At 40.0% G+C, this 27,820-nt stretch overlaps 3 protein-coding genes across 8 annotated transcripts in view; 2 read left to right on the top strand and 1 right to left on the bottom strand.

Moving 5' to 3' along the window:
- The first annotated feature begins 2,626 nt into the window (after positions 1-2,626).
- trpt1 (tRNA phosphotransferase 1) lies at positions 2,627-11,093 on the top strand. Of its 2 annotated transcripts, none has more exons than XM_072662880.1 (7): positions 2,627-2,817; positions 2,958-3,039; positions 3,131-3,300; positions 4,073-4,250; positions 4,598-4,654; positions 4,765-4,875; positions 10,079-11,093. In XM_072662880.1, the coding sequence occupies exons 1-7, from the start codon at positions 2,755-2,757 to the stop codon at positions 10,081-10,083; spliced, it is 666 nt and encodes a 221-aa protein (XP_072518981.1). In that variant the 5' UTR covers positions 2,627-2,754; the 3' UTR covers positions 10,084-11,093. The 2 variants fall into 2 exon arrangements, with proteins under 2 accessions (XP_072518981.1, XP_072518980.1); XM_072662879.1 differs by lacking the exon at positions 10,079-11,093 and adding an exon at positions 4,990-6,038.
- On the bottom strand, positions 4,959-17,510 carry fermt3b (FERM domain containing kindlin 3b). Of its 2 annotated transcripts, none has more exons than XM_072662877.1 (15): positions 17,395-17,510; positions 14,891-15,020; positions 14,226-14,459; positions 13,284-13,400; positions 12,914-13,082; positions 12,215-12,317; positions 11,588-11,695; positions 10,834-10,959; positions 10,283-10,329; positions 10,072-10,196; positions 8,752-8,858; positions 8,424-8,639; positions 8,051-8,175; positions 7,809-7,950; positions 4,959-6,017 (listed from the first exon to the last, which is right to left on the bottom strand). In XM_072662877.1, the coding sequence occupies exons 2-15, from the start codon at positions 15,012-15,014 to the stop codon at positions 5,838-5,840; spliced, it is 1,923 nt and encodes a 640-aa protein (XP_072518978.1). In that variant the 5' UTR covers positions 15,015-15,020; positions 17,395-17,510; the 3' UTR covers positions 4,959-5,837. The 2 variants fall into 2 exon arrangements, with proteins under 2 accessions (XP_072518978.1, XP_072518979.1); XM_072662878.1 differs by having other exon boundaries at positions 14,891-15,015.
- Positions 17,511-18,371: 861 nt separating this feature from the next.
- macrod1 (mono-ADP ribosylhydrolase 1) overlaps positions 18,372-27,820 on the top strand; it is a 105,672-nt gene continuing 96,223 nt past the window's right edge. For all 4 annotated transcript variants that reach the window (XR_011977919.1, XM_072663968.1, XM_072663969.1 and 1 more), the window contains exons 1-3: positions 18,372-19,028; positions 19,937-20,026; positions 20,879-20,989. Coding sequence is in view for 3 of the 4 variants with exons in the window: in XM_072663968.1 (XP_072520069.1) it covers positions 18,590-19,028; positions 19,937-20,026; positions 20,879-20,989 (640 nt within the window). In the remaining variant the exon portion in view is untranslated. The remainder of the gene's footprint in view (positions 19,029-19,936; positions 20,027-20,878; positions 20,990-27,820) is intronic.

The raw sequence follows: 27,820 nt of genomic DNA, 5'->3' as shown, positions 1-27,820 counted from the left end.
GCTCCATCATAACCACAACAAAGCTAAAAAAAAAAAAAACAGCCAAATCTAAGCCCCTCCAGGCTGTTTTGTAACATTCTCGACCCCAGAACATTTCTACAATGTTGAACGTGCCCAAAAGCACCTTATCCATCTCAAATAGAATACATTTGGAATCACCACATTTTTCTAAATCTGGCCACCCAGCCAATCAGGGACAAAGAGGGGTTGACTGAGGATGATTCTATGGGCCTGTGACTGACAGGTCCACTGAGAAACAGCTGTTGACCTGGGAGTTACAGTTTAAAGCATTAGCAAACATTTTGAGCCCAGTTTCTTCCCCGGTTGCAGCTGGAGGCTTCTGTGTATATTCCTGTCAGTGCCTACACTGCTTTCAAGCAGGCAATAAAGACCGGGAACTGATTCCATAAGGACCAGTGATCCAGTGATCAGTGACTCGAAGAGTTTGAATGCTTGGAGCTGACTCTTGGACTCTTTGAGTTTTTCATTGTATTTGGAGGCCTGTATAATGCTTAAAGACTTTGAGTTTCAGCAGTGTGTTTGTTTTATTTTTAGACTGTTCCTCGATTTTGTTAAAGTAAGCGTTGCTGAAATATGCAGACATTCTTTAATGCAAGTCTGAGCCTATGGCCTGTTACCTTGTGTCATCATAATATGACACAGGAGGTTAAATGCAAGTTTGGCCCAAAGTGGGTTTCAGTAGCAGGAGGTTAAGAATGATACTCTGTGGCCACACTCCACCCTCTCAGTGTCAGCACTTTCATTTCTCAAATCTAAAATAGAAACTGGGTGAGTATGTAGTGAAAATCCCCACTTATCACTAAGACACACTTGCATATGCATGAAAATGTAGCCTGAATATGAATATATAAAACTGTCGAAATGATGGATGAGCTTTTTTGTGTAATGAGTGAAGTAGAAAGTGAACCACATTTCCATCTTGATACTAACTAATGTCTCTAAATAATAATAAATATATAGTGTAGCAAAATAAAGTGTTCCCTGTGTCAAAGAAAACGTAGAGATTTCCTTATGTAGTTTTCTGTCTGATATTAATTAGCCAGCTCTGACGCCTCCTCGTGGCTCAGCCAGGCACTGCACTTGGATTGGCCATGTGTTGTACTGTTGTGTTTCCACTGGGAAACTTTTGTTATACCACTGCTAAGCCCTTGTAAACTCTGCCTGTGATTAGATGCAGATGACAAAACCATCAGACATTACCCGTTGATGCCAATATTTACACTGTATTGAAGTGAGATTCAGGAGTGTGAGATCAGAGCCAGTTTAGTGAGTCTCACAGTCAATGAGTTGGCAGCAACTGGATTAGGACTCTTTTACGTGTCAGGTCCTGGTGTGAGGTCCTGAGCTGGGTTTGTGATCAGGGTTAGCTTTCTGTATGTTTTACTTCAGCTTTGTTATCTGGATTCTACACTGCTCAATCTGTGGGCTCATCTCAGGGTAGAAAAGCAGATGTACATGAAGAAAAATAATATGTTAATTCTACAGCTCACAAAAGATGTTGGGGATGTGGTGAAAAAATGATTGAATGGTTGGGTACCATTTAGCTCTTGTAACTCACACAAATTAAACTAAATCTCTCTTTTTAATCAGTGTCAACACTCAAATAAAACCTAACACTTAATGTGCAAATATTATTCAACATGTGTAGACCTCTCTCAGTTACAGGGTTGAAAATAATAAATATATTTTTAGACAAAAATACACTGTAGTCTGTAACAAGAGGAATCTAAGCACAAACTTTGATTAATTTATTTTAAACTTTATTGAAAATAAAGGACATTTTGTAACATTTAAAATCATTATTGTGAGATTGTCACAGTGTGTGGAGGTTGGAGGTGGACGTAATTGCAGGTTTTTAATAAAGATAAAACTAAACAGAACAGACAGAATACAAAGAGGAACAGACTGGGAAACAAACCAAACAGAACAGAACAGAACTGCCCAAGCTAGAACACCATAAACATAACACATACACTGCCACAACCACAAACCAACATGGTCACATACAAGACCAGACAAGGGAATGTTCAACCAAAGGGGTACTTTTACAGGGACTAAAAAGGGGGGCGTGGCTACGAAGGAGGCACAGGTGGCAACACTAACGAACAGGAGGGGTTAGGACAGACAAGACACAAACAGAGCCATGTGCTTGAGAGCACATGGTGAAAAACCATGTTATTTTTGTCATGGGAAAATCACTTAATTCAAATTTGCCTTTTAGTGTCAGAAATATGTTTAGAAAGGAAATGGGTTTATGCTGTAATGCAAGATTAATAAGGCGTATTTGAAGTATTTAAATGAGTATAAGGTGTAGTAGTTATAGTGGACTGGGACTGTGTGTTATAGAAATCATTTCTGAGAAGTCATTTCTCAGAAACATGCACAAAAGCTGGTGTGAAAAACACTTTATGTTTAAAGTGCCTCATTTATATTTTATTTTCATATATGTATAATGTGCTGCAGCAGTGCTACAGCTTTCAGCTGACTGAACGAAGCCTTAGGAAAAGAAACCATGGCTGGGGTGAGGGGTCATTTTTAGAGCTAGAAGAATGACAGGCGTTTATCTGCTTGGTGAAAACCTGCCCTCTTCTGGGAAAAAGCAGGAACTACACCTGTACGTCCATGTTTATGTTCCGTGTAGCAACGCACAGGTGTTGGTCACGTCTCTGGTCAGCAGTTTCATAATCTACTGTGAGTGTACTTTTCATTTTCTTGGCAATACGTGTATCTTAAATGGATGGTCAACATCGAGGGAGAGGAAATAGAGGAAGAGGAGGTCGGGGTAACCGAGGCGAGGTGGGTAAAACCAAAGGCAAACGGCCCTGGTAAAACACACTGTTACTATTTATAGATGCTTGACATTTTCACGCTTTAATTCCAGGCATGTCGTGTTTGTGGTCTCTACTGTCTGAGTCTTGTTCATATCTCTCTTGTAGAGCAGAGATGTACGTCTCTCAAAATCCATGTCTTATGCTCTGAGACATGGTGCCTGTAAGATGGGACTTCACATGAGCTCAGGTGTGTGTCAGTGTGTTGTGTATTCTGTAGAGAAGCTGTGCTTCAGTGGGGTTTTTTTTGGTAGTGAGTTTTTGTGTGTTGTTGGTAACAGACGGCTTTATACTTGTGGATGAACTTCTGGCTCATCAGCAGTTCAGCTCATTTTCACTGGAGGATTTGGAGAGAGTGGTGGCCACAAATGACAAGCAGCGCTTCAAGCTGCAGCATCACCCAGAGAATGGATGCTTGCAGATCCGGGCCAATCAAGGGCACTCTGTACAGGTAAAGGACAAGTATGGCTTAATGTCAGACTGTCAGACACTGTCCGAGAACATACCGGAACCCATTTCTGAAAATTCCCCAGTTTGCTTGTTTTTTTGTTTTTTTTTTAAAAAACAAAACAACAGTTTGTATGTAATAAACATGAAAATCAGCATATTCCTGTATGCACTGTATGTCCAAATATTTGTGGACATCCCTTCTAGTGAATGCATCCAGCTGTTGCACCCATTGCTGACACAGAGGTGCAAATGCAAACACACAGCTTGTCTAGTCCCAGTATAGAAGTTGGCACCTGTTGGCACCATACAGAATGCCAGGTGAGGGTTTGAGGGTATAAAGCCCCCCAGTATGGAGTTGTGGGGTAGTGGAACTGTGTTCTCTGGAATGATGGTGCTCCCTCCAGTACTTTTGAGGATGAGGTAGGGTTGTGATCATCCAACACTCTGACCTCACGAACACTCCTCACAACAATTCTCCAAAATCTAATAGAAAGCCTTCCCTGGACAGTAGAGACAGTAACTCCAATAAAAAAGCAAACTCAACTTTTTTTATCCTTGATTTTGGAAGAAAGAATTAATTATCAGTTGTCCCGATACTTTTGTACTTTTTTATAAGGGGCAAAACTGGCATTTATAAGCTTGGTAATATAAAAATAACCTGTTTAATTGTAAGGTATAAATAGAGATCTGAAAATGGTTGAGTAAATGGATTATGATAGTAAACCAATTTCATTTCTGCTAGGTAACCCTGTGTCCTGTTTTGTCCTGTTCAGGTTGAAGATCTTGAGTTGAGAGCAGTGATTCCCGACGCTCCAGACTGCCCACAGGAGGCTGTTCATGGCTCCTACATGAAGCACTGGGCGTCTATACGTAGCCAGGGGCTGAGCAGGATGACCAGAACACACATCCACCTGGCACCCGGGCTGCCTGGAGAGAGCCAAGTCATCAGTGGTATGAAAGACAAAGACAAAGACATTTGATTGATTGATTGAATAGATTGGCACTTCAGGTCACTGTTTGGGCAGTATGAAAATGACATCACACTCCCCACTATGGTGTGACATCTTGAGCTTTCCTGTTATTTATTTTGTTATACGCAGTTTAGTATACTCAGTATGATAGCATATGAGTATATATATGAGGCAGTGTGGTATGGCATACTCTGTAGTATGGAGTTGTGGAGTTACATGAATGACTAGAGGTCTGCTAGTCTATTCATAGGTACTCTAGTCAAAGTAAGGGGTTAACAGAACATTTTCTTTTCTTTTTGGGAGTAAAAATATCTTCTCTTTTTCCAGGGATGAGACAGAATTGTGATCTAGCAGTGTACATCAATGTCCCAAAAGCCCTCTCAGGTAAATAATCCCTCTTTTGAGGCAACAGATACCTCCTCATTGATGACCTTATGGTAAACACATCTATACTGGAGGATTAGCAGTTCTGTGTTTTTGCTTCTTTGTCTTAGACGGAATTGAATTCTACTGGTCAGAAAACGGAGTGTTGTTGACATCAGGTGACACAGAAGGGCGGTTAGCACCCCAATATTTCTCACGTGCACAAAGACTAAGACCGTCACGTAAGCAAAGCCACTTTCATTTGACCTTTGTGCAGAATAACACCATTCCAGTCCAAACTGAAAGAGGAATTGGTCATTTCGGAATTGCTCACTGTTTGTTTTTTTTTATTACAGCATGTGAACTTGAACTGCAGTAAGTTGATGGATGAGATTTCACTAAGAGCAGGAGACATCAAAACCTTAAACCTCCACAAATGATGCTTTACAACAGGATACTGTATTTCATACCCTCAGACTGTATAAATTGTCAAGGCAGCTTGAGCACACCCAGCTGCACAAGAGCTATCAGAAAGAAGGCAGACACTGGCTGTGGTTTGGTCAACGGAAGCCTGCATGATGTTAAACAGAGATAAGGACATTTTTCTTGTGATAATGCAAGACACTACTGGTCAATGCAACAGATCCTGTGCTGGAAATGATAGCCAGAGGTTTCCTCAACTGTCACTTGAATAAAATACAGTAGTAGTTCAAAGCTAGGCTGCTCCAATAAGATGAATAGAAGGAAGTTGAGGAGCAACTTGACTATGTCTGTTACTGTTTTCCCAAACCAAGAGTCTGCCTTTGGATTAGTAGTGAAGATTACATGTAGATGGCACAAACCTGTCAGTCAGAGAATATTCATGAAGCGTTAACAGTGGTCATTCAAACACAGAAGTATAAATAAAGTTATGCCATGTTATGCAATTTTCTGTTTAAAGACTGCTGAACTGATTAGCCTAGATCCTCTGTAGTAAAACAAAACAAACCCCCCCCCCAAAACAACAGTAATGATACTTGATAAGCAGTATTCCCATCCCACATGCACTGCAGCCCTTCAGGAAGGCTTCCATCATCAAGCTGGAGCAACTTTTCAAAGCATAAAAAGATTAAGATCTGGCCACATGTAGGACTAATACTTCCAAAGATCTTGTTAGTTCTGCTGCTGGAGCATTTAACGCTCATGATCCTTCAGCCTGTGGCGGTTAAAGAGCTTCATGACCGCCGGTGAGCTTGTGGAAGAGCTCTTCGTTCAGGGTGTCACTGGGCTGTCTTGAGCGTGTCGACATGAAGATGTAGCCACCAATGTACTCGTGCACTACCTTGCAGTCTGCAGTTACACAACTGAAAGCTATGTTGATGTTGCCATCAAACTCGATGGCCACCTGTTAGAAAAAGATAGAATTATAAAGCATATATATATATATATATATATATATATATATATATATACAGTGAGTCCAAGAAGTATTTGATCCCTTGCTGATTTTCTTTGTTTGCCCACTAATAAAGACACTATCCTTCTGCACTTTTAATGGTAGATATATTCTAACATGGAGAGACAGAATATCAAGACAAAAATCCAGAATATAATTTTAAAGAATATATTTTAATTAATTTGTATTTCAATGAGGAAAATAAGTATTTGATCCCTCTTGCCAAACACACTCAATACTTAGTGGCAAAGCCTTTGTTTGCAAGCACAGCGGTGAGACGTTTGTTGTAGTTAACCACAAGTTTAGCACACACACCAGGGGGAATTTTGGCCCACTCTTCTTTGCAGATCCTCTCTAAATCATGAAGGTTGGTGGGCTGTCGCTTGGCAACTCTGACCTTCAGCTCCCTCCATAGATTTTCGATCGGATTGAGGTCTGGCGACTGGCTGGGCCACTCCATGACCTTAATGTGATTTTTCTTGAGCCAATCCTTTGTTGCCTTTGCTGTATGTTTAGGGTCGTTATCATGTTGGAAGACCCAACCACGGCCCATTTTCAGATCCCTGGCAGAGGGGAGGAGGTTGTCCCTCAGGATTGTGCGGTACATGGCTCCATCCATCTTCCCAGTGATGCGGTGAAGTAGCCCTGTACCCTTGGCAGAGAAACACCCCCAAAACATTATGCTTCCACCTCCATGCTTGACGGTGGGCACAGTGTTCTTGGGGTCATAGGCAGCATTTTTCTTCCTCCACACATGGCGGGTGGAGTTGAGGCCAAAAAGTTCAATTTTGGTCTCGTCTGACCACAAAACCTTCTCCCAATAACTTGGTTCATCTTTCAAATGATCATTGGCATACTTGAGGCGCGCCTCCACATGTGCTCTCTTCAGCAGGGGTACCTTTCGGGCACTGCAGGATGTGAATCCATTGTTGCGCAAAGTGTTGCCAATTGTTTCCTTGCAAACTGTGGTCCCAGCTGCCTTCAGGTCATTTGCTAACTCCTGCCGAGTGGTTGCAGGACGATTTCTGACTGTTCTCAGCATCATTGCCACCCCACGAGGCGAAATCTTCTTTGGAGCACCGGGCCGAGGTCTGTTGATTGTCATGTTATACTCTTTAAACTTTCTGATAATTGCACCAATAGTTGTTACTTTCACATCCAACACCTTACTAATCTTTTTGTAGCCCATTCCAGCTTTGTGAAGGTCAACAATTCTGACTCTGAGGTCCTGTGACAGCTCTTTGGTTTTACCCATGTTGGAGACTTGAAATCTGTGTGATCTGTCTGATTCTGTGGACAGGTGTTTTTCACACAAGTGATTAGTGAGAACAGGTGGCTTCAGGTCAGGTAACAAGTTGATTGGGAGTGTCTAACTGGTCTGTAAAAGCCAGAACTGCTAATGAATACTAAGGGATCAAATACTTATTTCACTCCATGAAATACAAATCAATTAATATATATTCCTTAGATTTATTTTCTGGATTTTCTTTTTAATATTCTGTCTCTCCATGTAAGAATACATCTACCATTAAAAGTATAGAATGATCATGTCTTTATTAGTGGGCCAACGAAGAAAATCAGCAAGGGATCAAATACTTCTTGGACTCACTGTATATGCATGCATAATATATAATACTGCTAAAAAAGATTCCATTTAAGCATTCAGGTGGTTTATTGCGTTGTCATCAATATGTGAGGCGCTGATTACTGAATGTCTTAAAGAGGCCGTTCATGACCCACCTGTCGTATGTCCCAGTTGACATTCCACTGTCTCATGTTGTTGTAGCGCCATGTCTTGACTACGTCTCCCACTCCCAGGTCAACACGGATTAGGCGATTATTAGCAATACCCAGGACCTCATCTTTACGGCTGCCCTTAAACCTGAAAGCAAAGTGGTTTTCACTCTGTAACACTTTTCCAACCCAAGAGTTTGGAAAACAAGGCAGAGGCTGAGGATGAAATATGTATGAGACTGTCTTACCTGACCATGAAATAGGAAATGCCAAAGTCAGGCAGGGACTGCCATATCTGGAGGAACTTCAAAATTGCTGCCGTCATAGAAAGCTGAGCCACGTTCTGGTAGGCCTCCAGGATACGAGGGGTTAACTGCAACAGTTGGATGAGCAGTACATTTTTACATTCAGTGAAGATCTTTTTCAGTCATTTGCATTACTGTGTACTACCATGAAACTATGATGTCATGTTTGTAGCCATGAGAGTGAGGTGTGCTCCTACATAGAGGACCTTGGGGTATTAAAATTATTTTATGAGATGTGTTACTTGTTTAAACAATCATTCCAGATGAAAGGAGACATATCCTCTATTACTGTAGTCCAGATATGGTTGCACTGTACCTGCTTGGTCTTGTATTTTTTGGTGTAGCGAGGTGAGACTAGGCTTTGTGTGTTGATGCTCTCGTCGGTCTGTGGAGTGGAGGAAGATGAATTACCACACTGCATGGACAGAAACGTCTGGATGTTTTTCACCTCATTCTGGTAGGAGCTGTCTAGCAGGGTCAGTCCTTTAGAGGCTAGCTTACAGGCAGCCATCCATTCTGCATATTGCTTCTCCTGCAGAGAGAAGGGAGAACGTAAGAGAAATCAAGAAATCAAGAAATAACTTCTCAGATGCTTTGTAATACTTGTCTCCAAAGCTCCAGCTGTAGGTTCTATGGGTACTTACATTCTCACATCGCAGATAGACCTCATTCATGCCCTCTGGCACTGGGATCAGGAGTCTGATACAGAATTTCTGTCCTGCTATATTCACATCAGGAGTCACCTCACAGCCTGCGGGGTCAAACAGTCCAACAACATCAGAGACCCTTGCACATACCTTGCACCTGCAGTTGTGATGCAACCTAATAATAATAGATAAGCTATATTTAAAGTGTAGTCTCCCCTGTTGAGAATAATAACACTGAGCCTTTTTCTGGCATGCTTAACAAGGTTGAAGAACACTTGTAGAGGGATCATGGATCACTTCTCCATTCGGAACATTTCAGTTCCTTTGTATTGTTGATGTGGTCTTCACATGTGGATGGCTCCCTTCAATACACACCACAGGTTTTCTATTGGGTTCAGTTCTGGGTTCAGGCTGAGAGGGTCACTGCCAAACAGCAATGCACAGTTTGGACTCACTACTGGATACTAGTCCTGGCACATTTGCACTTTAGCTATGCCTTTTTAATTTGCTAAATGGACTAATTTCCCCCTTTTTACCTACCTATTTATCTTGTACCTTAGACTTACTGGAAATTTTTCCAGTGCACTTTGTAGGTGTACAGGACACACACTACTGCATCACTACCTTCCAAAGAGCAAACGATTCGTGACCCAGTTTGAAGCTACGCGGCCTACTTTCATCTGGCCTACATGCCACTGTGGCAATGACTTCATCTGAATCTAGGTGCCGGAACACAGCCACAGCTGGCAGCAGCTGGACTGGTTTTGGTGCATGAGGGCCACATGTGGCCCAGAGTTCAAATGCCATGAAAGACCTGTATTTGGGCCAGAATCATCTGCTATCTAAGCATGCTGGTGTCACTGCTACCCTGCCAAATGTCAAAATACCTAGTCTAGTTGTGGTTCTTTCCATCAGCGGGATAGAGGGGACTGATAAACAAGCTATACTCACTTACTGTTACATACAGAGGGCACATATATTGAAGGGGTTTCTGATTAAATGCCCTGTGTAAGCACAAGCAAGGTTTACTTATTGACAACTGACTCTGCTAGAATCTTCTGTAGACACAACATCAAACCACCTGTTGCATTTTACTCAACACACTGTGGTTCTGTTTTGGTTTTACAACTGTGAAAGTTAACACATTTCTCAAGTGCAGTGCACAAACAGGAACACACTGAACAAAACATGTCTGATGTCTTTTGATCTTTTGATAAACTGGTGCCTTACAGACCATGGTTTACAGCACACAGAGTTTACTTTGTGTGTGTGTGTGTGTGTGTGTGTGTGTGTGTGTGTGTGTGTGTGTTATTCTACCTTTCAGATTAATTTGCTGGATGGGATCCCCAAATCTGTCCTCAGTACTTTTGTAATAGAAGATAGACGTGTCCTGAAACTTGAACCAGTACTGTTTGTAATCCCTCAGAGTTAGTCTTTTGGGGCTAAACAGCAAAACAAAGCCAACACAGTTTTCTTTTAGATCTCAGGGAAAGAAAGTGTGCAACCATGGGTGAGAAATGGGCCTTACCGAAAGATTTTCAGGTATCCATTCAGCTCTGGAGCAGTCATATTATTCTGTTGGAAAATCATAGTCATTTAGAAAGTGCTGAAAAAACTGACTGAAAACATTTTAACAGATTCTGAGTACTGCAGTTATACTAACTGCACTTATTTCACTCATTTGAGTGGTTATCCGTCATGACCTGAACTAACTGACAGAATGTAGCATATACAGTAGGAAGAGCAGGGCTCAAACTAACTAATGTGGAACAAAATGTAACACAAATTATGTACATAGATTGGTCAGAGTGGAAGATGGTGTTTCTCATAGTAGTTTCTCAAGCCCCATAGTAACATCGTCGGTGAAGGCTGACAGCAAAGTAACCTCTGGTAAGTGTTTCTGATTAAATGGCCAATGAGTGTAAGATGGTATGTAATAAACTGGCAGCTCAGTGTACATAACCAGTCATAAACAGCGCCATATCAGCCATAACATTAATACCACCTGCCCATAATTGTGTAGATACCCCAGACTTGTGTGTTCCCAAAACAGCTGTGGTGTCTGTGTAAAGGCCTCACCAGCACATCTGTGTTGTTATTTTCTCCCACCATCTTGACCTCCAGAGACTTCAGGGCAGATTCCAGGTCCTCCATGCCCTGGCAGGAGCCTACTTCCTGTGTCTGAGACAGCTTGCCTATGTGATACTGAGAGAAAAGGAGAGAAGGAGAGATTTGGTAGAACTACGTCACTGGATCAATGAAGCAGGGCAGAGGTTGATCGGAAGAGTGGAATGGATTGGTGTATAATTTTTTTACTTCAATAAAACAATTCTATTGAATATTCTGTAGTTTGACATGAAATAATGTACAGTGCTTACAAATGAAGTGCTTTATAAATTTGTCATGACAAAATTAGATGTACTCTCTCACAAAGGGAAGAAAGGGGAACCGAGAGGAGAACCATAAGGAATCAGTACTAAGAACTGTTTATTTTTAGTAGTGCTTTGCAACACACTGGCAGTAGTACGACAGCTCAGCAAAAGCCATTTAATTCTCAAAGTCAATTAAAATTCTCAATTGATAATAATTCAAATTTCTTTGTGCAGCACTTTTCACAATGAATGTCGTCACAAAGCAGCTTTACATTTCTCCAGGCCTGAGCCTCTTTTGAGTAAGGCAAAAACCTGCCCATCATTTCCACATGAAAAACAACACTTCATATTAGTGAGCCTTTTGCCAAAAGCGAGTGAACTGGAAGACAAAACTGTGCTGCTGTACTTCCTGATTGGGACTATAATGTGTTGAAATGTACAGCAGATATACAGCACTATACCTGCAAGGCTCCAAATAGCATCATCTCCTCCTCTGTGCAGTCGTTGTCCTCCAGCAGGATAGCCCAGCGCGCCTGCTCATACAGCTGGGTCAGACGCACCGCATCATACTGAAGAGGAATGCCAGAAAAATACCAAGGTTTCCTATTGCTATTGGTAGTGGTGCTGAGAGGGAGCCTCCAAAAGCTACACCACAGAAAGTTACTACATACAATGGTTACAGATGCATTGCCTCATGCCTAAGACATTATGAGACAGAGAGTTCTTATAATACAATCATGGTGGAGAGGAACAGACAGGACGTTGTAATGCAAAATAGTCTATTTTAGATTTTTAGATTGTTTAAAAAATAATGTCTTATTGAAAGTGTTGTATTGCACTGGCAGGTGAAATGATCTGACAAAGGAATTATCTGACACTTAGTAGAAAATAAATAAAATAAACATAAACTAAACATAATAATATTTAGACTATATTTGTGATCATTACATTTGCTCGGATATCATTTTACATTATTTTGCAGAGCAATGACTCATTTTACAAGTATGAACTGTTTCTTTAAGTGGAGGTGTGTGTGGAGGTGGACACATAGAGCCACAGACATAGAGAAACCACACAAATGTACACACCTTAGGTTCCACATCATGAAAGGTGTAGTATTTGAAGCGAAGCCATAGTTTGTCGTTCTCCTGTATTCCCTGCTGCATGAGCGAGCGTGATGAATCCAACCACCTGTGAGCAAGAGACAGTGGACAGTCACACTTCATGAACCCCTCAAACCCTAAGCGCTGTATGTCTGTCCAAACTTCAATACTTCACTTTCAGAACAATATCCTTTGTGTCTTAGTTTCAAGGATGCTGCTACATAATTTGTAGTGTTTATTCAATTATTATTATTAATATGAATTATTAATTATAATTATTAATGACAGCAATAACTCTTGTTTGTCTAAAGTATTCCATGCTAGCCATAAACTGTGCCAAGTTAATCTCAAATAGACTTCCTTATTTAGTTTCTAGCACTATATAATTTTGTTTTTTAAAAATGGTCAAAAGTATGTTGCATAGCAAATAAAAACACATAAGCACATCTCTTTGAGATTCCTTAATAATTTGACATGGATTTAAGTAATGATATGCTGAAGTATTTTATAATATTTTATCACTTGTTTACTACATTATTTTCATAACTCAAGTACAAAACTAAAAGAACAAACTTCAGACTCCACTCATGTCTGATCAACTACTTTAAATTGGACTGCTCTACAAACAAACAAATAATCCTGTAGTTTAAGAGGTTAATGTGTATCTGTGCTCTTTGCTCATACCTGGTATGAATGTGTGTTTTGTCCACTTTGCTGGCCGGTCGGTACAATTTAGCAATGCTCTCAGGAGCAGGTGAAGGCTGACAGACAGACAGCATCTTATAGACGGCCACAGTTTTAGGAGAGTCAGCAAAATGAGCAGGCATGCCATTGTACAGAGCTGGAACTGATACTAAAACCAGACAAAGTTTAGTTTAGTTTAGAAAGTTTAGTTTCCCTCCTTTCATTTATTCTTTCTTTCTTTCTTTTTTTCTTTATTTCTCATTAAACCATATAATATTTAAGGCATATACATTTAAAGAGTATACTCCCAGGGCCTGGATTTGTTTGCAGTATTAACAACAGGTTTAAAAGCACAGTCAATTTAATATACCTGAGGTCAGCGGCACATCTGTAAGGTCATACTTGTCCTCTGCAGTGTCTTTGTCTTTCTTTTTCTTTTTTTCCTCAACAGGTCGTAGCAGAGACAGTTCCTCCGGATGACGGATGTCTGTCAGAAAGTAGAAAAATACAGCACAGTAATAAGTAGATTTTATAGAAACTAAATATAGACATGATTATAGATATATTATTATAGACATATTTTTGAAAATGCAACTGCCTTATATTATAAAACAACATTTTTAACCCATGCATGTGCAAATAAATGAAACATGATTAGAAAAATGTGTCACAGTTTCATACTTTAATTCACAATCAAATATTCCTTTGTTTGAGTTTCCTTTGTTTTTGTTTGTAATTAGTAACCTGAATAATATTGATATGTTGGATTACATGATAAAAGCTCACTTTTTAACTACAGTTTTAATAAGCATTTTAACACCAATTTCATCAATTAAAAGGTAAAAATAAGAGTTAATTAAAAGGATGAATATGGTATACACTGATACATAGAATAAAATATGATATATAGAATTTCATCTTAAATTTAAACCCACCCATTTTTAAGTAAGCAAAAACATTTGCACACAATGTGGCTGACGGAAGTTTGTCTTGTTACATTTATTGAATTTTAAACCATTTTTAGCTCTGAATGTTTAGAATTTGAGAAACAATTATGATATCCAATTCTCAGGTTTCTATAAAGCATAGAGACTGACATTATAATAAGTGACTGAGGCTATGTCTCATGTTTTAAAACTGGTTATCAAAGCTGGAGGCAGCTGGAGGCTGACACAAAACAGATGAGCGGAGAATGACAGCATTATATTTATCATTCAATATATTCTTGTTGTTCTCAAAAGATTCATACTTATCAAATAAGCTATGACAAGTGATTCCAAATTTCTTTACTACTGGTGTGCTACACACTCACTTAGGACCCTGCAGATTCCCTGGACGGTGCGGAAGACCGGGCTGGAGAAGCAGGCGCGGAGCCGCAGGGTCAGCCCGTTAGGAAGGCCCAGCTGCAGAGGTTTGTGTTGGGGGGAGAAAATGAGGCGTGCGTCTGCATGGATCCCGTATTTTTCCAGGGTCCAGGAGGTCCGCAAGAGCCACTGCTGCTTCTGTTCCCACCAAAGAGCATGATCTGACCAGTCCTGCTGCAAATCTGAGTAACAATAGACAAAAACACAACCCATTACTTATTAATTGGGTTTATCAGAATATATGGTCACACTTTATTCTGGTGCTTAGATCTATGTTCATGCAAATGCTCAAGTTGTTTAGAAACTATTATCTACAGTGTTATGGTTCGGACCAGTGTTAGATAAGGGTTATGGTGAATATAATACATATTTATTCTTATTCATGAAGTGGTAGCACATATGTTTTCTAAATCCATATGCTCAAATGTCAGCTATGACAATGCCATAGGCATATTATACACAACATTAATTTTAATTAACATTAATAAATTGTAGAATTATTTAAATATAAATGTTTGCTTAACACTTACACGGTTATTACACTTCCTATACCTTTTTTTGTACAAAGAGAATATTCCTCCCTAGGCACAGGCTGGGATATACAGTAACTCACCTGTCTTCTCCACAATTTTGAAAATGACCCCTCCTATATGGAGGTCAGAGGTGACGCTGATTTTGAGGGGCGGGGCATCAGGGCCAAGGTCCTCTACTATAACTGACAGATCCCACGCTGCCATTCTGTCCTGATAGAAAAAGAGGTAATGATAGAGAGACAGAGAGAGAATTCATGTAAATTACTAGGGAGGATATGTAGGTTCAGAACCAGGTGCCCAGCTCTTAAGCCTGAGCTAGCACATGCCTGTGCCGGCCAGCATCACACTAAAGTGATGTGACGAGAAAGAGCGAACCTGCAGAGAGCAAACACTGAAGTGATTTTGTGGTGAAAAATCTAATTTACATTATTTCCACTCAACAGTACAGGGAAAACATCTTCAGCATAGTACAGTTCGTCATATGTTTACTTACTTGTCATATTTGAGATACTTTGAATATTTAACAAGGAAAGTGTGGGATGGTAGTCACAATTAGGGGGCTTCCAATAGACTTCCATTACTTGTTAGCTACATGAGCTTCCTTGGTCCAATTCAAAACTAAAGAGGCCAATTTTGGATACCAAACTTATCTTGGCTGACCTTATAAACTTGGAGTGTGGGGAGAGATGGGGAAATTGGATCTAATTCACTATAGATTGGGTCTTTTTAAGGTGTCCTGGCTAAAGAATCAGCACAAGCCCCTAATAACTTCCAGAATCTCTTGGAAATGTTCAGCTAAGAAGAAAATTACATGAAATTTCTCCTCAAATTATCACTTTAAAGTATACTCCTGGCCTCTATTCCATCAATTTGCCATGAGAACTATAATAGGTCACTTAAATCTCCTGAACCACGAGAAATTCTTTAAGCATGTATGTTTTTAGGTATATAATTTATTATTAAAACACCACACTCATACACCAATGATATAGGTGTGGTGAGCGGGGTGGGTAGTGGACTCCCAAAATGACAATCAAATTCCCTGTTGTGCAACATACACTTTTTGAAACAATGACTATAGGGCTGTCTATCACATGCTAACCATGTGTGTGTTGAAGCTCACACACCACCGCCCTCCCCCCTTCTCATGGGTGTATGACAGTGCTATTCCGTGGCTTGTCAAGTTCACACTGATGAATGCTTCCCATTTTTGCCCAATCACACAAACCCATGTTTCCTCTTTCAGTTTAACATCAGCAGCCTCTCTTAACCTTCTATAGACTGAACTGTGTAGCTCACTGGATGCATCTCCATATATTATCTACATATAGCCCATTCCCATTTAAAGCATATAGTGTTTAAATAGGCAGACGGTGTGAATTAGTCACGCTGATATTTGTGTATACTTCACTGAAATGAGCACAGTTACAAGAACAAAACGGATTGCAGAAGTGGGCCTGCTTTTTAACTACCACAGTTTCTCATGCCAATATTTAACACTAAATTGTTGGCCAGACAACACCATCGATCTCTGAAATAAATTGTAACCTTACAGGAGGAGGCAAAAACAATCTTAACCTTAATGTAACCAAGTTATATTTAAAGTGATATTGGTACACTTTTAGCACAAAGTGCACATATACTGTCTATGACAAAAGTATGGGGACACCTGCTTATTCCTTGTTTCCTTCAAAATCAATTATTACAAAAGGGTTTAGCCTGCTTTTGTTGGAGTAACTCTCTCTACTGTCCAAGGGAATTTTTTTATGAGATTTCAGAGCATTGCTATGAGGATCTGATTGTATTCAGCAACAAGAGTGTTAGTGAGGTCAGGATGTTGGATGATCTACACCCAACTTCCCAACACATCACAACCGTCATTCCAGAGAACACAGTTCTTCCACAGCTCCACAGCTGGGGGGCTTTATACCCCTCTAACCCACGCCTAGCATTAGGCATGGTGCCAGGTTCAGGTGCTTATCTGTGTCTGAGAGCCCCGTTCTATTGGCTATACAATCATCACTGTCACGCAAAAACCTTGTATCTTCATAATGGCAACCAAAATGAAAGAAATTTTGGAGCATTTCTATTGGTCTATTAATGATGACATTGGACACAATGTAAATGGCAGGTGCTGGTTTTAAATTATGTCAAAAAAAGAAAATTGGTGATACTTGACTACAGGGAAAAAATCCTTTTCCATTCCAACTTGTTAGAGGTCAGAAAAAATAAAAATTGTCACATTTAATTTTTTTTTGGAAGTATATATGAAATTACATGTCATATTGCCCACCCCTCATATAAAACTTTTCAAAATATTATTCCAAATGTGCAACATCTACATTTAACAGCTGTCAATAAGATTGATACCAATTATTTATCTTAATGTACTACCATTACCAAAAATCAAAGTAATTTTATCTCCTAAAATGCTTAATAACTCAGAAGTCCTGAAGTCCTGATAATGATATCAAATGACTATGACTAAAATTACAAATTAATAAAATTACATAAATCACTCATTATTGATGATCCTATAGTCAAAGACAAAAGCAAAATATGAACATGAATTAAACATAATTACCTTTCCTGTCTCTCACTGGGTGCGCTGTCGAAACAGTGTCCTCTCTGCTTCTGAGTGTCATCTATGTGACCCTACTCCCCCTCCCCTCTCTGACTCGTTCAAGCCCAAGGTGTGGTTTTGCTCGTAGGCGCAGTTGTGTTAAAAAAGGGTGTTCTTTTTGTGTCAGCTTCCGCATAACGGAACAGTGTGTAACCACAGTTTCACTGGGTGTGTGCTCATATAAGGGTCTGTCAGCCTATATATAAGAGCCACACTCCAAAATATACCTTAAATGGAGAAATAATACGGCCCTTTTATCCATATTTAAACATCTTATTTGAAACCTGTTCACAACTGGTCAAAATAGAAAAGTTGGCTAACACAGAGTGGACAGCTGTTGCTGAACCAATAAATAAGACCTAAGGGTTACAGGCTATATTAGGCCCTTTATTACCATCAATCGCTGACTGGCTATGGATATGGGTTACGTCAATATATGACCTTAAGCTGTTTAAATGGCTAAATGCGTGTGTAGATGTCTGATCATTGTTTCTTCTGTATTAAACCAAATGTATTTAAGGGAGTTTTGGATGCAGTAACAGCCTTTACATTCTTGGGAGACTTTGCCTTGAATGTTAGAACATCATGTTGGAACCCATAAGTACTGGATGGAGACCCACTGTTCCAGATAACTCAACAGCCCTACGCTGGAGGGCTTTGTATTCCTATACCAGAAGCTTGGCATTAGGCATGATGAGGCGACTTCTAGAGATTATCCAAGCTGTGCATTTGCATATGAACGCCTGTGCCAACCAAAGAGACACCTACAGATAGCTGAATTCACTCTTTGTAGTGGATGCCTGGATGTTTTGGGCCATTTCACACGACAAGGTCATCACCAAACATACTGGCCCCTAATGCGTTTACCACTAGAGGGCAGTGTAGGATAATGAGCCACCCTGAAGCCACTCTGGTAGAGTCCACTGTGCAGCGTTCAACAGTGGACCCCTATTTCGATGGAACAGTCCGTATAAGAATCGCAGTGAGAGGATCGATATCCTTTGGATTACGCAGCTTCTAAGGTTTATACTCATTTTAGGGGGTCGTCTTTGGCTCAGTCCAAAATCGAAAGTGCTTGAAGTTGACTGCGTAAACACTGTTAGCGAGCAAACCCGGCTGAAAAGGCAGTCAGCAGCAACGCTAGCTAAGTTAGGCTATGGCGTTTCAGTTATCCAAACTTGCAGCTCGTGTTTCACTCTCAAAACACTTTGGGTTGATAAGGGAGACTAACTTCCCCCGCTGTCTGAAAGTCTACAACACAATTAAAAACTGCTGGTCAGGCTGTTCGTTTCACACTCTGGTTCGCAGTGGCAGAGGGTCGCTAAATACCACCAGCGTGCTGAATTCCTCTCAGCGATTTATAAATACGGTCCGGCGGGTGGAGAAGTGTTCAGCCACCTCTGTCGCCTACAAGTCATTTGAGTGGCCGAGTTTTAGGGCCTGGAAGCGCGGTGGAAAGTTCTCCCGCTCGACCGTGGTCCTTTTCGGACTCTCAGCCGCTGTCGTTGCCTCCTCTATTCACTCCAGTGCCCTGTATGCCATGGCCGCCCAGTCAGAACTGGACCTGGAGGGCGCTGACTGGAAGAAGGCGAAAAGTGAGTTGTTGGAGATGCACTAACCTGTAGTTCAGACTGTTCATTTATCCGTTTTTCTAACAGATGTAGGAAAATAGATGCTTTCCAATCCTCTGGATTAAGAAAAAATATATAATTAGACATTGTGTCTGTAAGAATGATTGTACTATTACAAAATAAAGGCCATGAATTATTAAAACACCATGAATTAATTTTTTATTCATATAAAAAATCCCCATATTTACAAAATATTCATTCTCATGTAATCTCCTGGCAAATAACCTGACAAAAGGTGACTAAAAGTATATTATTTACTCCTCAGTAATTTTTTTAATTTTTTATTTATGAATCTTTCATGCTAGATTGTGCATGTTATTATTAAATAAAATATCGTACAGTAAAAACATTAATATGACAAACAATTTTATGGTAATGTTCTACATGTGCATTGTTTTTAGTAATTAGTCAAGACTTTTTAATACTGATATGAAATACAGATACTAACTAGTAATCAGTACTGTCCTGTCATTCTTATAATTGCTGTAAAAATAAAGAGTGTTTAGACTGTTATCTATATTATCCAATCTGATCAAATAAAAGTTTGTCACATACATAGTCATATATGGTACAACTAACAGTGAAATGCTTAGAAAACTGCCTGCTGACATGAAACAATAAGATTTACAAAATGAAAGAATGGCAAAAATGTCGAATGACCCAAAATATGATAAATACATACACAGAATATATACACAAAAAAATAAAAAAATGTAAGAATGGAATAGCAACATACACTTTAAATGTGCACAGTCTAGAAGTTAAGAATTAAACCATAGTGTGCAACGTAGAGATGAGCATTTGTTTGGTGGAAAGTGCAAGGTTGTTTGTGTGTGTTTTGTGTGAATGTACCATATCCCCTGTGTTTTCAGAGGAGCTTCTGTCCATGAGCCTGGAGGAGAGGAGAAAAAAATACAGGACCTACATCTCTCTGGACGAGGTCCCAATCTGGAGTCACCCAGGTCAGTAAGACCCACAAAACCCTGTTCTGGAAGATACTGTTAATGTGGAAACAAAGGAGTCTAATAAGGATGAACATAGGCTGCTTGGCATTATTCTTGTTCGGCAGCTCTGTGAAACGTTCCAGTTAAAAGAAATAAATGACCTGGATGTGCTTCCCTGTACTGTAAAATTTAAATTTGAGATTTGTTGATTTTACTTGAAAAGGAAGGATAATGGCTGTTGTAGCATTTTAAGTTCACTGCATGTCTAATGGTGAATTAACAGAACAAAAAAACTCATTTTGCATGTGGGGTCTAAATGTGGCCACCAATCAGAACAGAGATAATTTACACAAATGAGTCGTGCAGACACACTATCAAAAACAGCTGGTTTAGTTCTAAGGGATAAAGAAAGGTTGTAAAAAAAAAAAAAAGGTAATTGAAAAATGAATAGGGCCTATTTTTGCTATGTAAATCAATAAAAGTGTGAAGTTGATCTCAGGAAATAAAGTAAAAGGAAAATGTAGGAAATGGGCTTTTTAAGGTAAACCATGAGCCGTCATCTGCCCAGGGAACTTAGTCTTGGACTACACTGAATTACGAATGGAGATTCTCCACTGAAAGGAAAATGTAGCATAGGATTAGGCCTTTTTTCTGTCCAGGAAACTAACTCTAGCTCTAAATGCTAGTTTCTCAATTGTATGTCTTTCTTGTCTCCATCTGTTGGTGTTTAAGTGTTGTTGGCGTCACCACAAGCGTTTCAGTATACATATATCCTAGAAAAACCATACACACATTGTAATAAAAAAGGCTTGGACTTTGGTCACATTGGATCCTGTTTACTCTTGTAATCATGACCTCTGGGCCTTGTAGGTGATGCTTCAGATGAAACTCGTTACAAAGCCAATGATGAGCTAAATAAGAAGATCTCTCTCTTCAGAGGGGACATCACCAAACTGGAGATAGATGCGGTTGCCAATGCAGGTAAGGATGAAGAAAAGTCATGGGGTGGCTTATACTGCATGGCTGTACGTTAACTACTTATTTGCTTTTAAATGAATGAGAACATGAACCCACACTACCCAAACATTTGAACCAGAGTTTTCTTGCTTCATCTGCATAAAAATGCAAACAATTTGGAATGATTGGATCCTTGGTGAAGATGAAAAACATGGCTATGAATCATTCCTTTGTTGACAGTTTTATCATGCAATATAGGAAATATTTGAACCTTATAATATTTTTCCTGTTTCATATTTAGCTTTTTAAGAAACTAAAAAAATAGAACTAAAGCAGTTGCCATAACTTCTTGTTTCACTGTGCTCTAAAAAGGAAATAAATACACTTAGTCATCCTTTATCATGAGGATGAACAAATAATACTCAACTGAAATGAGGCAAATGGTTGTTTACCTAAATTCAGTGCAATTTTAATTCAATGTTTACATAAATGTAGTTCTACATACTTAATTTATCACTCTTTTCACAACTGCATTCATTGGGAAGCAGCTTACAATTCCAATCCCTGTGTGAACAAACTAAAGGGAACAGTGGCAAGAAAAACTCCCTCAGAGCTAAAGAAAAAAAAAGTGGGAAGGACTTAAAAGGGGAAGCGGTCCTCCTCTGGTTCTAAAGCACAGACTGAGGACTCTGAAGCATTTGAAGAAATAGTTTCAGATCCAGTCTCAGAATGCTATTATTTTGGGAGCGGAGCATAGAGCACTAAATGCAGGGATGCCCATAGTTAGTAGGGTAGCACCATACAGCTGTGTGCTGTGCCTTCAACTGGCTCTAGTAGCGTCACTATTGTTGCTGTTCTAGTCGTGGCACGGCTGAACCTGTACTATGTAACTCAGAAATGTGTAGCGCTGCATCATTTGTGTATACAATCCTTTAATATTACTCTACCGTGTCAGTCCACCTGCTTCTTTCTGAATCCAGAATTGTGTGGGTGTAGAGTGTGTACTTTAGTGTTGGCTCAAAGCACAAATTACACTTCTATGACTGTGGGGGAAGCCCACGAGCAAGAAAGGTCCATTTTTTGCATAATACTGCTTTAAAATCAAACAAACAAACAAAAATACTAGCTATTGTTCTTAGGTTTAAGTTTATGGAGACCCTCTTGAAGTGTAGCTAAAATCATTCGCTTTAATTTACATTTACTAACATGGCAGTTGAGCATTGCCTTAAAGCCATTGTCAGTCCTTTCGTCATGCACTTGTACTCCAAGGCATCCTGGTCTGGTCTATTGATGGCCAAAATAGACTGGTCGGGTCTTTTTTTGTTTGTTTGTTTGTTTGTTTATTTATTTATTTATTTATTTATTTATTTATTTGGGGGGGGTTCTTTTCTGTTCAGTGTAATCTGACATTTTTTGACTTGATGATATTTATCACAGATGCCCTTGATTCATGAGGGAACCATTTTTATTTAACATCAAAATGTCTGGCTCTTCTCTTTCTTTTGTAAGTTATTTATTAGACATCTACTGCAGTGTGAAAAGTGCTTTACCTACAGCTTGCCTCTGGCACAGTGCTGCATTGGCGTGGCACTGCGTCCTGGATCGTAACTTATTTAGGCCATGACCTTTTAACCTTCTCGTTTTCTTACAGATTTAGAAGCTCAGTTTGATTTAAATATAGGTCGTTTTTTTGGTCTGAATGCTCATGTGTTTAAAATGTAGGACTTGGACACAAGACAGACAGCTGAAAAGCATACAAATTGATGTTTTATTTTTTAACATTGTAGAGTCAGGGAAGTGACTGAAAATAGCAGGCCAGTGTAGCATTTGCAGGGCACCATCGCTAGGGGGAAGCAAAGCCCATGTCCCTCAACAACTGGTCCGCTTCTTTTGATAACAGGCACGGTTGGGGATTGGTTGGTAAACACTCAGTCACAGCAATGCTGTGGTGAATCTTGGGGGAGAAATAATTCCACATGGTGTAATTCTACAGGGTATTTGCTGTTGATTACATCACTTTATGGAGAATAGTCTCATCAGTCTCACGGATTTTGTTCCGCCACTGTCAGCATCAGCGTTTTGCTGTTATTTGGCAGTGCTGACATTAATGTGATATTGCAGAGCTGTAAAAGTGCATAGGGTTTATTATTTCGTCCATCATCTCTTCTAACTGCCATATAGCCTGACAATGATTGGTTAATGTTTGAGAAGTCGTGTGTTGAACTGGCAACATATTATTCCAACAGTCAAGCTCCTTGATCCAGAAGAACCTAATGGAGGGCTCTTGCTGCAAGCTGGAAAAGAGACGTCTGATTAAGTATTTCTTGAGCAATTTGGACTACAAATGCAATCTTTCAAAGCGGCTGCTGTTGCAGCTTTGTAGTAGCAAAAAAATCCCATAGAAGAACTGTAAACTTCCAGAATTGGCCAGTGCCATGCTAGTGTCTTCTAGCATTTAATCTAATGAGTTCGATTTAGGAGCTTCTATACAGTCCCCCTTTCATCTGGAAAATGAAAGCAAGCTTTTTCTTCACAATTCAGGTAATAAACTGTATGGACAAAAGTATTGGGACACCTGCTCACTCATTGTTTCTTCCGAAAGTAGGGGTCTAAAAAAGGGTTTATCCTGCCTTTTGTTGGACTAACTGTCTCTACTGTCCAGGGAAGGCTTTCTATTACATTTTGGAGCACTCTGAGAATTTGATTCCATTCAGCAACAACAGCAGTAGTGAGGTCAGGATGTCAGACGATCACCACCCCACCCCACCACCACCCCATGACTCCCCAGGTCATCCCAAATGTATTGGATGGACTGGTTCCACTGCTCCACAGCTCAATGCTGGGGGGATTTTTACACCTCTAGCCAACCCCTAGCATTAGACATAGTGCCAATATGTTTGTTGTTTATCTGCTCTAGAGTCTATATTCTAGCCTATTCTATTGACAGTTGGTTAAACTTAATGTAGCAGTGGGGGCAATTTAAAGTAGCTGAATGCATTTCTTAGAAGGGGTGTTCACAAACATTTGGACATATAGTGTAGTTTCAGAACAGCCACCATTTGCCCCCATATTGAGGTTTCTGCATTCAGATATAAATGAGGTGTATCACAGAAAGTATCCCAGTGTTTCTCAGTGTGAAATGGTCACTAGGTTGCAAACTGGTTGTTTCTTAAAAATGAAAGAATGCATTTTTAGTCCGACCACTTTTTGGCATCTACAAAAGACAGGGTTGTGCACTGTACAGTTTTCCGATTAGATTTGAGGCATTTGTAACCAATTTTCTCTGAGCTTTGTTGTCAGTTCAGCTAGCTAAAGTAACAACAGTAATATTAATATAAATGTATATTATTCTGGAAAATGTAAAATATTAGAGTATTAGAATATTAGAATATAGTTCCAGGTTTCAGACAAACTGCTAGAAAGTGATCAGCAACTACAAAGTGATTCCTACAGACCCCTAATGATGTATTTCAGAATCAGTGGCACCACTGTATTCAGGGTGCTGCATCGACTGTCATAATATCTCTTTGTCTCTCTTACCGGAAACAAGTGGAAATCAACAGACCTGAATGACCTTACAGAATCTGATTTTTTTGGCCAGATTTGTTAATGCAGATCTGTTGATGTATTTTTAGTACTGGTATGATGTCCATATATTTGATATATAACAGACAATGCACAATTTGCAATTAAAGGTAAACCACTGAAAGCTTCTTCACACTCGTGTATTTCTTTTAACAGCCATGAGCCATGTCTGAAACCGTGCCCTATAGTGCATTACTGGTTCTGCCATTTTGTAGTGGTGTCTGAAAACGTGCTAAATTATCAGAACATCTCACAGTACACCGAAATATATAGTGTACAAGCGATATATGCCAAAAGGACATGGAATATCCATAATCCATTGCGCCATTTGGTTTGAAGATTTGTACTGTTAAAGCACAGGTTTGTCATATGATAGAGAATGTAAATATCTCCCTCATTCATATACCCCTAGGATCACGGGGCGTACCCCAGAAGTATGCTGTTCAATGGGAAGATGTGTGAACTATCAAACTGTAGTCACCTGTAATCATTCGCCGTACTGCTTAATTCAGTTTCACAGCTGAGTCTGTGTGTGTTTACTGATGTAGGGTAGATTTCATACAAGACCTGTGGAATAATGCTGCATTTGAGAGGTGTGGGGTAATTCCAGCTTGTAAATTGCGTTCAAACAGGCGTATTCATCTTTTCTGCCAATGAGAAATGCTGAACTTGGCAGTGAATGTGAAAATGAACCAGACCTGATGCATTGCCTTTAACACAGCAATAAAAAAGGCAGGATCCGCATTCTCCATGAAATACCTCAATGCTTGCTTGTTCACTGTGGTGGGCAGATGTTTTAACAAGTCTTAATAAAGTCATTCACTACTTAACCATCTGCTATATTAGTTCTCATACAACCTTCCAATGAGCACATGGAAGCTGCATTAGCATTAGTACCGGTCACCCTAATTACACCTAATATTACACATTGGGTGGCCTTATAGTTTCTTTTACCCTCTTATGTAACTGATCCTGCCCTGCCTAAAAGGTCTGTTCACTTACTTTCAGGGCTAGATTTAAGCTGACAGTGGTTGAGGAGGTTCAGGAAGTTAGGTTTTGATTTAAGAACTAAAATATTGCACTTTTGAACTGGAGCTGGTAATTGAGGGTAGGTGCACTAAATGGACAAAAGTATTAGGACACCTGCTCATTCATTGTTTTCCCAAATTTAAGAGTATTAATGAGTGTATCCTGTGTTTCGAGCTACTGTCCAGGGCAGGCTTTCTACCAAACATTGCTGTGATTGTGTTCAGCAACAAATGTGAGGTTATGATATTGAATTATCACCACCTCAACTCATTTCAAGAAGTATTGGATGGATCTTCATTCCAACGAAAACAGTTCAACTTCTCCACAGCTCAATGATGGTGGTGAAGAAGGGGTGTCCACAAACATTTGGACATATAGTGTAGCTTATGAGTGACCTGTTCTACACACAAATTAAACCTTGTCCTTTAAAGCAGTAGTTACCAACCCTGGTCCTTAGATGTCCTTTCCTCCCACCCCCCCCCCTAGAAAGGGCTTCTTAATTATCTGATTTGCAGGTGAGTTCGGAGCGGGGTCAACACTACAATGTGCAGGCAGGCTGGGGGTCCTCTAGGACCAGAGTTGGAAACCACTGCTCTGATTGTGGTCCAAACTTGCAGCAGCTGCTAACGAACAACACGTTTGTGGGCAGAGCATAAGACAGATGAACTGGACAGCGAATGGAAAGGCTGTACAGGACATGTGAAGAGAGCACAGTAAGGGAGAAAGAGAGAGACGAAGCAAAGGTAGGAGAGAGCGAGAGGAAAAGAGAGTTTGTGTGACAGCACACTGATTCATCCCTCCCTGTGGCTGCATTGATCGACTGGCCGCTGGGGCTCGGTGTAAAAGCGTGAGGATTAACAGACTGTCTAGAGGTAATTAATTTGGATGCTGGAATGGACTTCTCAGGACTGCTAAGTGTGCACTGATCCAATGGACAGGAGAGGAGCGAGGCAGGAGTGCTTGCTTGCACTTACTTCTGCATAAACATGCACACACACACATACACACAAACACTGTCACTAAAGTGTGTCAGTGCTTGTCACCAGGGTGGTTCCTTGAAAGTTTAACAAAGACACAGTGTCGAGCACTACTTCAGCAGTGGAATCCTTTACATACAGAAGCTTGCCCACACACATACACCCTCACGTTGAGCTCTTCCCTTTGCTGATATGTGGTATCACACATCACCTTTACACCCAGCATTGATGTGGCCTTAAAGGACAGTGTGTACTAAGCTATCAGAAGCAGTGCTGAAGCCCCTAACCTCTCTGGTTCTACTTAGGAGTGCAATTATGAAAATGACGATAATTGCAATTAGGCTGTTTGGAGTGATAATGTGATTGCAGTTATTAAATTATGATTGAAATTGACTGGTGTGTTTCATTACTTCCGAGATGATTCCGCAGCAGCACCTACGATTTTGCAGTCTACATGAACATCTGTGGTTCTCTGGATGACTTAGTGGGAACTCTACTTAAAATGGATGACGTTTGAGCAGCAAATAGATTTCTAAATGTAATCTATTCATCTCTATCTGTTTTGCTAAATGGAATAAACTAATTGCAGTTTCCAGAATGGCAGTTTGGATAAATATGCTATTAATATGTGCAGCCTCTACACTCCTCAATGTCTTGTATCATGCTGTAGGACTGGAAATCAATTCAGCATCTCCCAGACATTTAATGACGGCTGCATGTCTGGGCACATTCCGTTGACTTTGCCGTGTGTGAAGCAGTACTTACACTGGTGTGTCGGGTTAAAGCAGATTTGTGATGGCTGAAGATTGGAGATCTTATCCATGCTCGTATGGACTTACACTGTATGTCCAAACACTTGAATGTATACTGCTGCAGCATCGTTATCGCTATGTGCACATGTTCAGTAGTGTGTTGTGCTTGATACAAAAGAAAGTCACACTGTTCCCATTTTCCAGGACATATATTTATAATAGTTTTTTTCACTCCAATATTGTCTTTAATATCTCAGTATATATTGCAGAAAGAATAGCTGTCAGCACCCATTTGTCAGCAACAGGTTCACCTTCACATAGTTGCACCTTAACATGCACTAATTAAAAGGGGTTTCTGGAGGCTGTCGTACATGTAATTTATGTGCAGTATTATAAAAGAAGAAATATTCGAGAACGGTAAACTGCTGTAAATACAAGGGGTGCTGTGAGCTCTTTCTTTATGGACAGCTGTACATGTGCATTTGTTGACAAGCTGAAGGATAGAGCACCGG

Source organism: Salminus brasiliensis, chromosome 19 (genome assembly GCF_030463535.1).
Source record: "Salminus brasiliensis chromosome 19, fSalBra1.hap2, whole genome shotgun sequence".
In the NCBI taxonomy this organism is placed as follows: Eukaryota; Metazoa; Chordata; class Actinopteri; order Characiformes; family Bryconidae; genus Salminus; species Salminus brasiliensis.
This window is presented reverse-complemented; position numbering and strand designations above follow the sequence as displayed.